Source organism: Rhodnius prolixus, unplaced genomic scaffold (assembly GCF_049639745.1).
Source record: "Rhodnius prolixus isolate KJV_2025 unplaced genomic scaffold, Rpr scaffold_2, whole genome shotgun sequence".
In the NCBI taxonomy this organism is placed as follows: Eukaryota; Metazoa; Arthropoda; class Insecta; order Hemiptera; family Reduviidae; genus Rhodnius; species Rhodnius prolixus.
Genome location: NW_027411592.1, coordinates 58,527,266 through 58,540,017, shown reverse-complemented (window position 1 = coordinate 58,540,017; position 12,752 = coordinate 58,527,266). Strand labels below are relative to the sequence as shown.

General features: G+C 32.7%; 1 protein-coding gene across 3 annotated transcripts in view; it reads right to left on the bottom strand.

Moving 5' to 3' along the window:
• Positions 1 to 354: 354 nt before the first annotated feature.
• LOC141450064 (uncharacterized) overlaps positions 355 to 12,752 on the bottom strand; it is a 208,720-nt gene continuing 196,322 nt past the window's right edge. For all 3 annotated transcript variants that reach the window (XM_074120099.1, XM_074120098.1, XM_074120100.1), the window contains one exon: positions 355 to 4,898. In XM_074120099.1, the coding sequence (XP_073976200.1) occupies positions 4,701 to 4,898 (198 nt within the window). In that variant the 3' untranslated portion in view covers positions 355 to 4,700. The remainder of the gene's footprint in view (positions 4,899 to 12,752) is intronic.

Below are 12,752 nucleotides of genomic sequence, written 5' to 3'. Positions count from 1 at the left end.
GCTCATTCATTCACAGCCAAACCATTAAAAAAACCAGTAAAGATTCTAAAGGATTTAAAAGAAAGAAAAAATTCAATTAATAATATAATAATTCTTTTTAAATAACTTTTTTTTTATTAACAATAATTAATTTAATTTTTAATTTTATTTTCGTATTTACAAAGTTTTTTTTTTCTCTCTTTATTTATTTATTTTTTTTTAATGAATTTATTAAATTAATTTTAAATTATACTAAACATTTATATTACACCAAATTTTATTATATTAGTTTTTATTATTATTTACAATTTATAGAAACACCTCATTGAATTTTAACGAGAGATAAACCAAAATGAATGATGAAGAAGTGGTGGGTATGAATTTTGATGCAAGGGACAGAGAGATAATACAACAGAAGATATTTTATTTTTATTAATGAATAGGTTTTTTTATACTCGGTACGTATTTAAAATATTATTTATCACAATTTCAATTTTTTACCAATTTTATTTTAAATGAATAGTTAAATTCAAAGCAGAAATTTTATACAAAATATACGTGTACAATAATTTATTAACTTTTTTGTTTAATTCCTCGAATTTATATTTTTTATAATTAATTTATATATTAATAATTGTTGTACAATAAAATCAAAAAGTTGTGGTGGATAAAAAGGATTCAGTAATTGTAATATAATAATAAAAGAGAACCAATAAAAATCAATGGAGGTGTAACTTTTCTTTTTCCTTTTTTTAATTATAATTAAAATTGTTCGATATTAAATTACACATATATATTTTTCTTTATTTATATATTTATATGCAATTGAATAAATAAATAATTAGTTAACGTTTTTTTCTTCGCAATATTCTTTATTTTACTTTATTTTTTTTTTCGCAAACATTGCACATAAATTAAAGTGAAAAATGGGGGGAGGGGAAATATAAAAAAAAAATAAAGATTTGACAAACGAGTAGTTTATTTATTTATTTTTTTATATCCACTTTGCAAGTTTTTAATTAATAATTAAGGGTGCTTAAAGGGTCAAGTTTAAGGGCTTTTTTTTTTTTCTTTGGATCAAGACAAAAATTTGGTTCTCTTTATTTTAAAATAATAAATTTAAAATTTTACGTCTTTCATTTATTTTTTATTTAATAATTATTTGAGAGAATATGGTTGCAAAAATTTGAAAACTAAAAGAATCGCCTTAAAACGAAAATTTATTTTTAAGCGATGTACATATAATTTGAAACTATTCTATGTAGTTGGGGTTTCCAAACTTTAAACTTCTATAAATGTTTATTAAGTTCAAATTAAACTCTATTTATTTTTTGCTAGATTTTCGTTTTATTTTTTTTTTGTCACAACTTTTTTTAACTAGGTTGAGAAAGTTTTAAGACTTTATAAAATTTCAATTTAGAATTTGTTCACCGGAAATGTACATTTTGAGATCCTGGAATCCGAAAATCCTTCAACCGGAAGTACCACATTTACAGAGAGCTGATTTTGGGGGCCTTTCTTTTTTTTGAGATTTTTCTTGAAAATGATTTCAGCGATTTATTCTTTCCAGGGAAAATGCAAAAAATCTGACGATATACTTTACTTCCGCCTTGTACAAATAGTAAAGGCAATTTGGATGGGAGTAGTGCAAACAATGCGTTCAATTGTAAACGCTATACTGAAACATAAGTTGATCAATTTAGATGGGAGTAGTACAAACAATGCGTTCAATTGTAAACGCAATACTGAAACTTAAGTTAATCAATTTAGATGGGAGTAGTGCAAACAATGCGTTCAATTGTAAACGCAATACTGAAACTTAAGTTAATCAATTTAGATGGGAGTAGTGAAAACAATGCGTTCAATTATAAACGCTACACTGAAACTTAAGTTAATCAGTTTAGATGGGAGTAGTGAAAACAATGCGTTCAATTGTAAACGCTACACTGAAAATTAAGTTAATCAATTTAGATGGGAGAAGTGAAAACAATACGTTCAATTGTAAACACTATACTGAAACTTAAGTTGATCAATTTAGATGGGAGTAGTGAAAACAATGCGTTCAATTGTAAACGCTATACTGAAACTTAAGTTAATCAATTTAGATGGGAGTAGTGAAAGAAAACCATGCGTTCAATTGTAAACGCTATACTGAAACCTAAGTTAATCAATTTAGATGGGAGTAGTGAGAACAATGCGTTCAATTGTAAACGCTATTCTGAAACTTAAGTTGATCAATTTAGATGGGAGTAGTGAAAACAATGCGTTCAATTGTAAACACTATACTGAAACTTAAGTTGATCAATTTAGATGGGAGTAGTGAAAACAATGCGTTTAATTGTAAACGCTTTACTGAAACTTAAGTTAATTAATTTAGATGGGAGTAGCGAAAACAATGCGTTCAATTGTAAACGTTATACTGAAACTTAAGGTAATCAATTTAGATGGGAGTAGTGAAAACAATGCGTTCAATTGTAAACGCTTTACTGTAAACTTAAGTTAATCAATTTAGATGGGAGTAGTGAAAACAATGCGTTCAATTGTAAACGCTATTCTGAAACTTAAGTTAATCAATTTAGATGAGAGTAGTGAAAACAATGCGTTCAATTGTAAACGCTATACTGAAACTTAAGTTAATCAATTTAGAAGGGAGTAGTGAAAACCATGCGTTCAATTGTAAACGCTATACTGAAACCTAAGTTAATCAATTTAGATGGGAGTAGTGAAAACAGTGCGTTCAATTGTAAACGCTATACTGAAACTTAAGTTGATCAATTTAGATGGGAGTAGTGAAAACAATGCGTTCAATTGTAAACGCTATTCTGAAACTTAAGTTGATCAATTTAGATGGGAGTAGTGAAAACAATGCGTTCAATTGTAAACGCTATACTGAAACTTAAGTTGATCAATTTAGATGGGAGTAGTGAAAACAATGCGTTCAATTGTAAACGCTATACTGAAACTCAAGTTAATCAATTTAGTTGGGAGTAGTTAAAACAATGCGTTCAATTGTAAACGCTACACTGAAAATTAAGTTAATCAATTTAGATGGGAGTAGTGAAAACAATGCGTTCAATTGTAAACGCTTTACTGAAACTTAAGTTAATCAATTTAGATGGGAGTAGTGAAAACCATGCGTTCAATTGTAAACGCTATACTGAAACCTAAGTTGATCAATTTAGATGGGAGTAGTGAAAACAATGCGTTCAATTGTAAACACTATACTGAAACTTAAGTTGATCAATTTAGATGGGAGTAGTGAAAACAATGCGTTTAATTGTAAACGCTTTACTGAAACTTAAGTTAATTAATTTAGATGGGAGTAGCGAAAACAATGCGTTCAATTGTAAACGTTATACTGAAACTTAAGGTAATCAATTTAGATGGGAGTAGTGAAAACAATGCGTTCAATTGTAAACGCTTTACTGTAAACTTAAGTTAATCAATTTAGATGGGAGTAGTGAAAACAATGCGTTCAACTGTAAACGCTATTCTGAAACTTAAGTTAATCAATTTAGATGAGAGTAGTGAAAACAATGCGTTCAATTGTAAACGCTATACTGAAACTTAAGTTAATCAATTTAGAAGGGAGTAGTGAAAACCATGCGTTCAATTGTAAACGCTATACTGAAACCTAAGTTAATCAATTTAGATGGGAGTAGTGAAAACAATGCGTTCAATTGTAAACGCTATACTGAAACTTAAGTTGATCAATTTAGATGGGAGTAGTGAAAACAATGCGTTCAATTTTAAACGCTATACTGAAACCTAAGTTAATCAATTTAGATGGGAGTAGTGAAAACCATGCGTTCAATTGTAAACGCTATACTGAAACCTAAGTTAAGCAATTTAGATGGGAGTAGTGAAAACAATGCGTTCAATTGTAAACACTATACTGAAACTCAAGTTAATCAATTTAGATGGGAGTAGTTAAAACAATGCGTTCAATTGTAAACGCTACACTGAAAATTAAGTTAATCAATTTAGATGGGAGTAGTGAAAACAATGCGTTCAATTGTAAACGCTATACTGAAACCTAAGTTAATCAATTTAGATGGGAGTAGTGAAAACAATGCGTTCAATTGTAAACGCTATACTGAAACTTAAGTTAATCAATTTAGATGGGAGTAGTGAAAACAATGCGTTCAATTGTAAACGCTATACTGAAACTTAAGTTAATCAATTTAGAAGGGAGTAGTGAAAACCATGCGTTCAATTGTAAACGCTATACTGAAACCTAAGTTAATCAATTTAGATGGGAGTAGTGAAAACAATGCGTAAACGCTATACTGAAACTTAAGTTGAGTAAAAACAAAATATTGTTTAAAGTAATGCACTTTTGGCAATCCTAGGGTTTAACTACTTCAACAAAATTTACTAGTTTTCTTTATTAAGATGTATCAATACAAGTTGTCTATTTTTGTCTTTTTTGAGTTTTGGTTCCCAGAATACGTGCATAGCTTTTCTTTTTTTTTAAATTAAAAGAAAATTATCATTTTTAAAAGCACCCAAAATGATTTGTTTCAATTTTTGCAAAGTATATGGGACGAATACATTTTTTTTTTTGTTAAAACTTTATGTTTACAAGTAGTGCAATGTGCGCAATCATTTTTCCTCTTTTTTTTTTACTTCCTTTTTTACAAAGAAAGAGGAAAAGTGTAAAATAAAAATTATATAAATTGATGTTTTTTGTTTTGTTTCTATCTACAAATAGGACAATGTTATGAGGAGCACTCTAACGGTGAAGGACTAAGATAATGCGTAGGACTAGCACCATGAGGGCCTAAAGCACCACCATGATGGTATCCATCTAATGCTGTTTCACCTAATTTTTCACCCTTGATACTTCCGCCACCACCGTTTCCTTCCTGTTTCACTAGCATACGTCTCCATTTTGCTCGGGCATTTTGAAACCATACCTGCAACAATAAAAATAATAATGATTTTTTTTTTAAATTTTATTTTATTTTATGACTTAAGACGCGCGTCAACATCTAAGGTTATTGGCGCCCGGAGCTTTTTACAGTGCACTGCTGGCCTCCGGACAGTGTCCTCTCGTTACAGACAACACTGTCCATCACTGGACAGTGGAACTGTAAGAAGCTCCTAGGAAGAGAAAATCTAAGGGTCAACAGCTGGATTCGAACCCGGAACCTCCGCGTGGGAATCCAATACGCTAATCGAGTTAGTAAGTTTTCGACAATTTGAGTACCAGTAAACAACGCTGACAATATGAGTGACTATATTTTATGGTTCCTTAAATCGTGTTGTTTCATTCTGTTTTCCCAAATGTAGCAAAAAATTTTTTCTGGCAGTTTTTAAAAAAGTTTGAGAGATTGTATTAGAAGGGCGGTTCCACCAAAAAGAAGAAGGAACGCAGGCAATCCAAAATGGTTCCCATTATTCTCCGCCCACCCCTCATCTCATCAGAGATACCGGGGCTTTAAAACAACTACAAATCCGGCTAAAGGTTGCCAGATGCCAATGTAATAAACCAATAAAGTAGAAACAGGACACTATGAAGCATCAATCGCGTCAGTGCACTGGAATAAACCTAGAAAGTTCTGGGGTAAAGATTACCAGATGCCACAATCTCCGGTAGGGAAACAATTAACCTCCCCGAAGACGAGAAATCTAGTTTTCAGAATAAACGGGGGGCACACCTCCTACAAAGTGCCGCACAGTCTCTCATTAGACTCGACCACAGCCAGGCGCAAATTGGCGAGACTGTGGGTAAGGCTGCATTTGAGAAAAGATGATACGCTAAGTTCGCATGTCCACTCAACCAACCTCTGAACCACAACTGGCCGGGATCCGGGGGAACCTGCTAAAACCAATTTATAGCCGTTTTTGACAGGCCAAGAATTTCTTTAGCCTGACAACAGTCAGCTCGGGATCTCCAACCTTCAAAAAAAAGGTTAGTTAACTGCTTCAAGTGAAACTGGACCGTTGTAGAGATTGTACACCTTCATATACGACAGCCTCATGTTGAAAAGTGAAAATGCACTTATAAAAATCACAATTTACATGAAATCTAGTTAAAATAAACACAAACACAAAATCAGTAGCCAATGTAGAAAGGTTATACGAGCATCTAAGTAACAACTAAAACATCATTTTAATTAATATTAATAAGTTTATTAAGTAATGAAACAAGTGCATATGTAAATTGTCGGTAAAAAAATAACAGTGAACAATGAAGCAAATGCATAATATGTAAATTATTGTCGGTAGAATTAGTAATAATAACAGAATTGAAGCCGCTATGATGGCTGATTCAAAAAATAAGTAAAAGAAATCCTAACTGTTTTTAACGTCATCCAATAATTATTAGTTATGAATATTAACACAAGGTGGCTGCACTTGTAACGGTAATATAACGAATTATGAATGGCTTGATTGTATGAAATTAAAGATTACCTCAAAGTATCAATTAATTTGTTTTTTTTTCAACTTGAAATTTTTAGTAAATAATCGAAAAATATTATACCGAATTACACCCGTCCTTCTGCAACCGGAAACATCGATTATTTTGATTAAATATTACTGTCCAACTTCTAAGTAATTTCCTGAACAGTAAAGTAATACTTATTTCTTTTTTTGGACGCACTTTACGTCCAACTACCAAATTAGGTGTCGTGGGCGGAGACGACTAACAAATATACTGTAAATTTCTTTTATTAACCATTAAATAAAAACCAAGACCTTGACCGGGGGGAATCGAACCCACTAAACCAACAATACATCTTAGCATTGCGGGTCTAGTCTCTAACCGCCTGACATACTTTACTATAAAGTTCTCATATTAACCATTAAATAAAATCCAAGGCCCAGACCTGGGGAATCGAATCCACTAAACCAACAATACATCTTAGCATTGCGGGTCTAGTCTCTTAACCGCCTAACATACTTTACTATAAATTTCTCATATTAAAACCATTAAATAAAATCCAAGGCCTAGACACTGGGGAATAGAACCCACTAAACCAACAATACATCTTAGCATTGCGGGTCTAGTCTCTTAACCGCTCGGCTATTGCTAAACTTGTGCAAAAATATCACAAAAGCTTTTAAAAAACTAGAATTTTGGATGCTTTTTTTAAAAAATCTAGTTCAGTCAAAATATTTATATAACAGGGTCGATCTCGAAGCAACTGTTTGGTCGATCAAAGCCGACAGGAGACGATCTCACTGTGCATTCGTAACGTAGTTGTGGCTCACAGAAACAGTCGTTTTGAGCTTTAGTATAGTGGTTTCAATTTAACACAGTACAATTAAATATAAATCTGTATTTTTCATGAAGTTAATTCTCAATTAATAAGATATTAAGATAGTGAGGATAGATTTTTTTAGATATATCTATAAGTGATTGCGACAAATTTTTCAGAGAAAAAATCGATTCTATATGTTGGCTAGAAGTTGGCTGTTATATACACAATAGAATTAGAAATATTTGACTGGCTTAATGAGAAATCGATATCCAAAAAGGTTGAAGACATAAATAAATGCATATAATTAGGTGCTATCATAGACAACTAGTACAAACTATTAATGCCAGTACAACCCAAATAAGTTGTGAAAATATTTATGCATGTAGTGAATATGGTTTATATATAATGTGACTGTGTGTGTGCAAATATATGGTGAAAATTAGAAAGTAGAATGCAATCAATTTCTATGTGTGTGAGTGTGTGTAATTTCCCTCAGGTAGGTTTCCACGTTTATAGACAAATAGTGAAAGTCATTTTCACTAACTTTATCCTAAAGTTGTTCGAAGTTTTTTTTAGATAATTAGATCTACAAATAAATCAAATCCTAGAATTAATACGAGGCTTACCCAGAATGCACTTGAACTGCCGGGTTAGTTTGATGTATGAAACTATCAGCGGGGATTTCGCGTAATCACTTACAGGCCAACTCGAGCTCATCACCACCACAAAACTCATTGATAAAAAAACCACTGCCTTCTTCAATATACTATATACTTAAGATTAGATATGCAGTGAATGTAAAGCGTAAAACGTTCTAACAAATCAATGGGGCCTTCTTTAAAATTGTGTCTTGTTTTTTCACAGATTTGTTTTTTTTTTAACGTGTGTAAAGTGTGCAATAAAAAAAAGTAAAGTGATCGCGTATTTTTTCAGGCGGGGCTTAAAGTCCAACTACCAATTAGGTGTCGTGGACGGAGGCGACTAGCAAACATACTTTACTATAAATTTGTTTTATTAAAACCATTAAATAAAATCCAAGGCCTAGAAACAGTGAATCGAACCCACTAAACCAACAATACATCTTAGCATTGCGGGTCTAGTCTCTTAACCGCTCGGCTACCGTGGCGATAAGTGTGCAATATATATGTATATGATTTTTGGTGAATATCGAGGTGCGGTCTTAAATAAAAACAACTTTTTTGTTTTATACCAACGTTTCGGTAGTTTTTCCTACCTTCTTCAGAGTATTTTAAAAAAAAGTTTGTGAAATTTAATGTAGAGCTACGAGTATATCATCATAACTGTTATATGTGTATGTTTTAGTATGATGAGCTAGTGTGGTTAGTCTGTAGATCCAGTGCAAGTGGTAGGGGCTCTAAATCTACATTCTGTGAAGTGTTTAGGTTGTCAGTAAAAGTTTTGTCCAGGGTTGTTAGACTGGGATAACCGCAGGGATGCCAAGAACCTTGTAGAAGTGGCTAGTCCGCTTCCTCCCTACGAAGATGGTGTCACTCTACAATTTATGGTGGGGAGGAAGTAAATACTAATGAACAGTTAAGGGCACTTCTTAGGAAAGATTACCACCACCGGACTTTCAGAAGTGCCCTTAACTGAATTTCCCATGAAACTGTTTCTAGTTCTAGGGTACTTTAGGAGAAGTGTCCAGCACTCATTGGCACTCGAGTAAAAAGTGACTGAAAATTTTGTCAAAATCATTCATTCAACTGAAGCAATAAGTTTAAACCAAATTCATAATCCGGAATAGTCCAAAAAATTCTCCCTTACGGTTCAAAGACTTCAAAGCGGCTTTACGTGCCAGAGGATACCCGGACCAAAAACCTGTACTTGATCTATTACGGCTGCCACGTTTGTAAAACTTTACAGACCGCTGGTATGCTACAAAAAAAAAAAAAAAAAAAATACACAAGGAAGCCAAAATAGATCTTTTAAGATCGCAGTGGTCTTGGATTTACAGCCAATGCTTGTACCAACAACACGTGACCAACTAATTTCCTCTTAAAACGGGAAAACTGTTAATTACAATGAACTTGAATAATAAGTATAAAATACAACAGACTAATTTGTAACTGATCTGACTTATGCCCTGTAATCGCTTATCAGATAAGGTTTGGAAAAAAAAGCCCGTAAACAACCAATTAACCTTTACGGCTTACAAATTTAACTTCCTACCATTTCATGCACTATTTTCAGCTGTTTAAACTTTCTATCTATTAGGACTGAAAATAGAACTCAGTACTTAAAAACTGATATTATCATTAAAAAGAATGGATAGACGAAGAGAAAACTGAAAAAGCGAAAGAGTGAATGCGAGAAAAAAAAGACGGTAAATCACGCTGGAGCTGGGATAATCAACTCGAAACTATGGGCTCGGTTAATAGCTAGAAAAAAAAAGTCCTACTGGGTTATTGTAGACAGCTTTGCGTCTTTAGGAAACTATCTAGGATTTACTATAAGATCGATCTAACCTGTGACGTTGAAAAAAAAAAAAAACGATGATGAGCTAAGATTCTTTTGAAGTCTTGGAAACAGGGAAAGAAATCCCTAGAAAGGGATATTTAGTTCTTAGAGAGAGCATAAAACCACGTGAAGGAGAATGAAGGTTCCCCCCCAATTTGGACCAGTTGGATTAATAAGTTGAGCAAAGATACGGCGCTCTTTGCCGACCATTCTAGCGACTGGAGGAGAAACTAGAAAAAGAACTAGATCTTTAGGGAATTAAGACAGAAGCTGGAGACGACGGCTACCCTCTATATGGACTTTAATGCCAGCAAAGAAGAAGAAAAAAAAGAAGAAGTAGAATGATGAATTAAGTTCTTAAGAGTGGTGTTCAATGGACAAAAATATTCCTTACATTTAAGACGCCACGGTAGCCGAGCGGTTAAGAGGCGAGACCCGCAATGCTAATATGTATTGTTGGTTTAGTGGGTTCGATTCGCCTGGTCTCTAGGCCTTGGATTTTATTTAATGGTTTAATATGAGAAATTTATAGTAAAGTATGTTTGCTAGTCGCCTCCGTCCACGACACCTAATTTGGTAGCTGGACGTAAAGTCTGCCTGTAAAAATAGGCAATTACTTTACTTACTACTACTTACTTATTCCTTACATTTCATACTATGCTAGAACTAGTGCAATGGTAATCAACGAAAAAAAGTAAATGAAGATGAAATACTAAACACTGTGACAGGTAGAAATATATTTTTAAAAAAAATTAGACAGACTTAAAATAAACAACTTAAAAAAGACAAATTGACTTTTGAAGGCGTTCATCTAAGAATAAGTTTTACTAAAAATATCTTGTGAGTTTAGAACAGTAATGGCTGTAAGGGTGACAATTAAGAATCGTAAAGGGCCTAACCCTTTCTCCGCGCCCCCAACTAATAAGAACGTAGTATTACGATTGTGTCGCATTCCCCCCCTCAACAAAAAAAAAAAAAGAATTGTGCGGAAATACCACGATAGCCGGGCGGTTGAGACTAGACCCTCAATGCTAAGATGTATTGTTGGTTTTAGTGGGTTCGATTCCCGGTGTCTATGACTTGGATTTTATTTAATGGTTAATATGTATGAAATTTATAGTAAAGTATGTTAGGCGGTTAAGAGTCTAGACCCGCAATGCTAAGATGTATTGTTGGTTTAGTGGGTTCGATTACCAGTGATTTTATTTAATGGTTAATATGAGAAATTTTATAGTAAAGGATGTTAGGCGTTAAGAGTCTAGACCCTCAGTGCTGAGATGTATTGTTGGTTTAGTGGGTTCGATTCCCCCTGGTCTAGTGCTTGGATTTTATTTAATGGTTAATATGAGAAATTTACAGTAAAGTATGTTAGGCGGTTAAGAGTCTAGACCCGCAATGCTAAGATGTATTGTTGGTTTAGTGGGTTCGATTACCAGTGATTTTATTTAATGGTTTAATATGAGAAATTTATAGTAAAGTATGTTAGGCGGTTAAGAGTCTAGACCCGCAATGCTAAGATGTATTGTTGGTTTAGTGGGTTCGATTCCCCAGGTCTAGGCTTTGGATTTTATTTAATGCTTAATATGCCTCCGTCCATGTAGTAGCTGATAGTTGGACGTAAAGTACGCCTGAAAAAATAGGCAATTACTTTACTTTTAAACAGAGAATGAAAGACATTTGATTAATTTAGTACGTATTTTAAAAGAAATTCTACTGTTTCCGTTATCAATACAAATTTTATCCAATAGACGTAACTAGGTTGCAGATGTCATGTTTATTTTTATTTTTCAGTGGTATCTTTTATGTTAAAAAAAAAGCTTGATCTTAAATTAATAAATAAAAAATCAAACTAGGGCGGAAGTTCTTAAAATGACTTCCTACTAAAAAAAAAAAGTGGATAATTGGTTCTTTAGTTACACATTCCTGGAATGGTTTTTTTGGTAATTTCAACAAAGACGACATTTTTTTAGCAAAAATGTGACCCTCTTTTATAAAGTAGGACATAAAAAAGAATCCTGGGAAAGCCACTTTTCATTCCATTTTCCCAGAACTACCTTTTATCGAATTTCCCTCCAAATAAAAGTTGTAGACCACCATCAGTATAATGTGTGGTCATAGTTTAAAAGGAAATCTTTGCAGCCATCTTTGAGAAAATCTCGAAAAGAAAAGAGACAAAAAAGAAGTGAAATCCATTAAAGAAAAGATCTATAATCTATTATAACTATAACCTAGATAAATTATAGACATGCCAATAATTCTCCATGTCCAAGAGATGTAAGACCATGTATGTAGTAAATGTTAACAGTGGTCTACTTGCAGCAGCTGCCCTGGGAAGCTGAGAATAACTGATCTACTAGTGACCATCAACCAACCATTCAACGTATATATGTGAACAAGCGTACATATATACCTGAGGGAAAAAAATTATATATATATATATATATATGGAATTAAAAGAAAAAAAATTAGATCATTTTTATCACTAAGTAATAAAAAATATAAAAAAACAACACTAGCGTAGTAAATTCTTGATAATTAATGTTTTATTATTACTTTATATGGTACATAAATATGGGCACCAACTTGGATAACCAATTATGGTGAGGTTGCTAGTATTTATCTCTGTGTAAGGTTAGTTTAGAGTAGAAGACAAATAAGTAATGAAAGTGTGAAATTGATTGCGGATTTCTTAAAGAAATCTACGGACTTTTAAATAAGTTAATATTCCTTAAATGTTAATATTAAATATGATTAAGAAACTATTAGACAAACGTTCCAAAAATACTTCTAAAAAACAAACAATAATAATACTATAATAGATCCAAAAATGCGGAATTCTATCGTAGTTTAGCCATAACGCTGCTATTTCTATCACTGAAAGTTAGAAAATCGGCCAGGGCTGGATAGTACAAGTAGGGTCGCCCTTATTTGCGAAACTAAAGTAAAAAAACAGTGGAAAAATGCGGAATTCTAACGTAGTTTAGCCGGAACGCTGCTAGTTCTATCACTGAAAGTTAGAAAATTGGCCAGGGCTAGATAGTACAAGTAGGGTCGCCCTTATTTGCTAAACTAAAGTACAAAAAC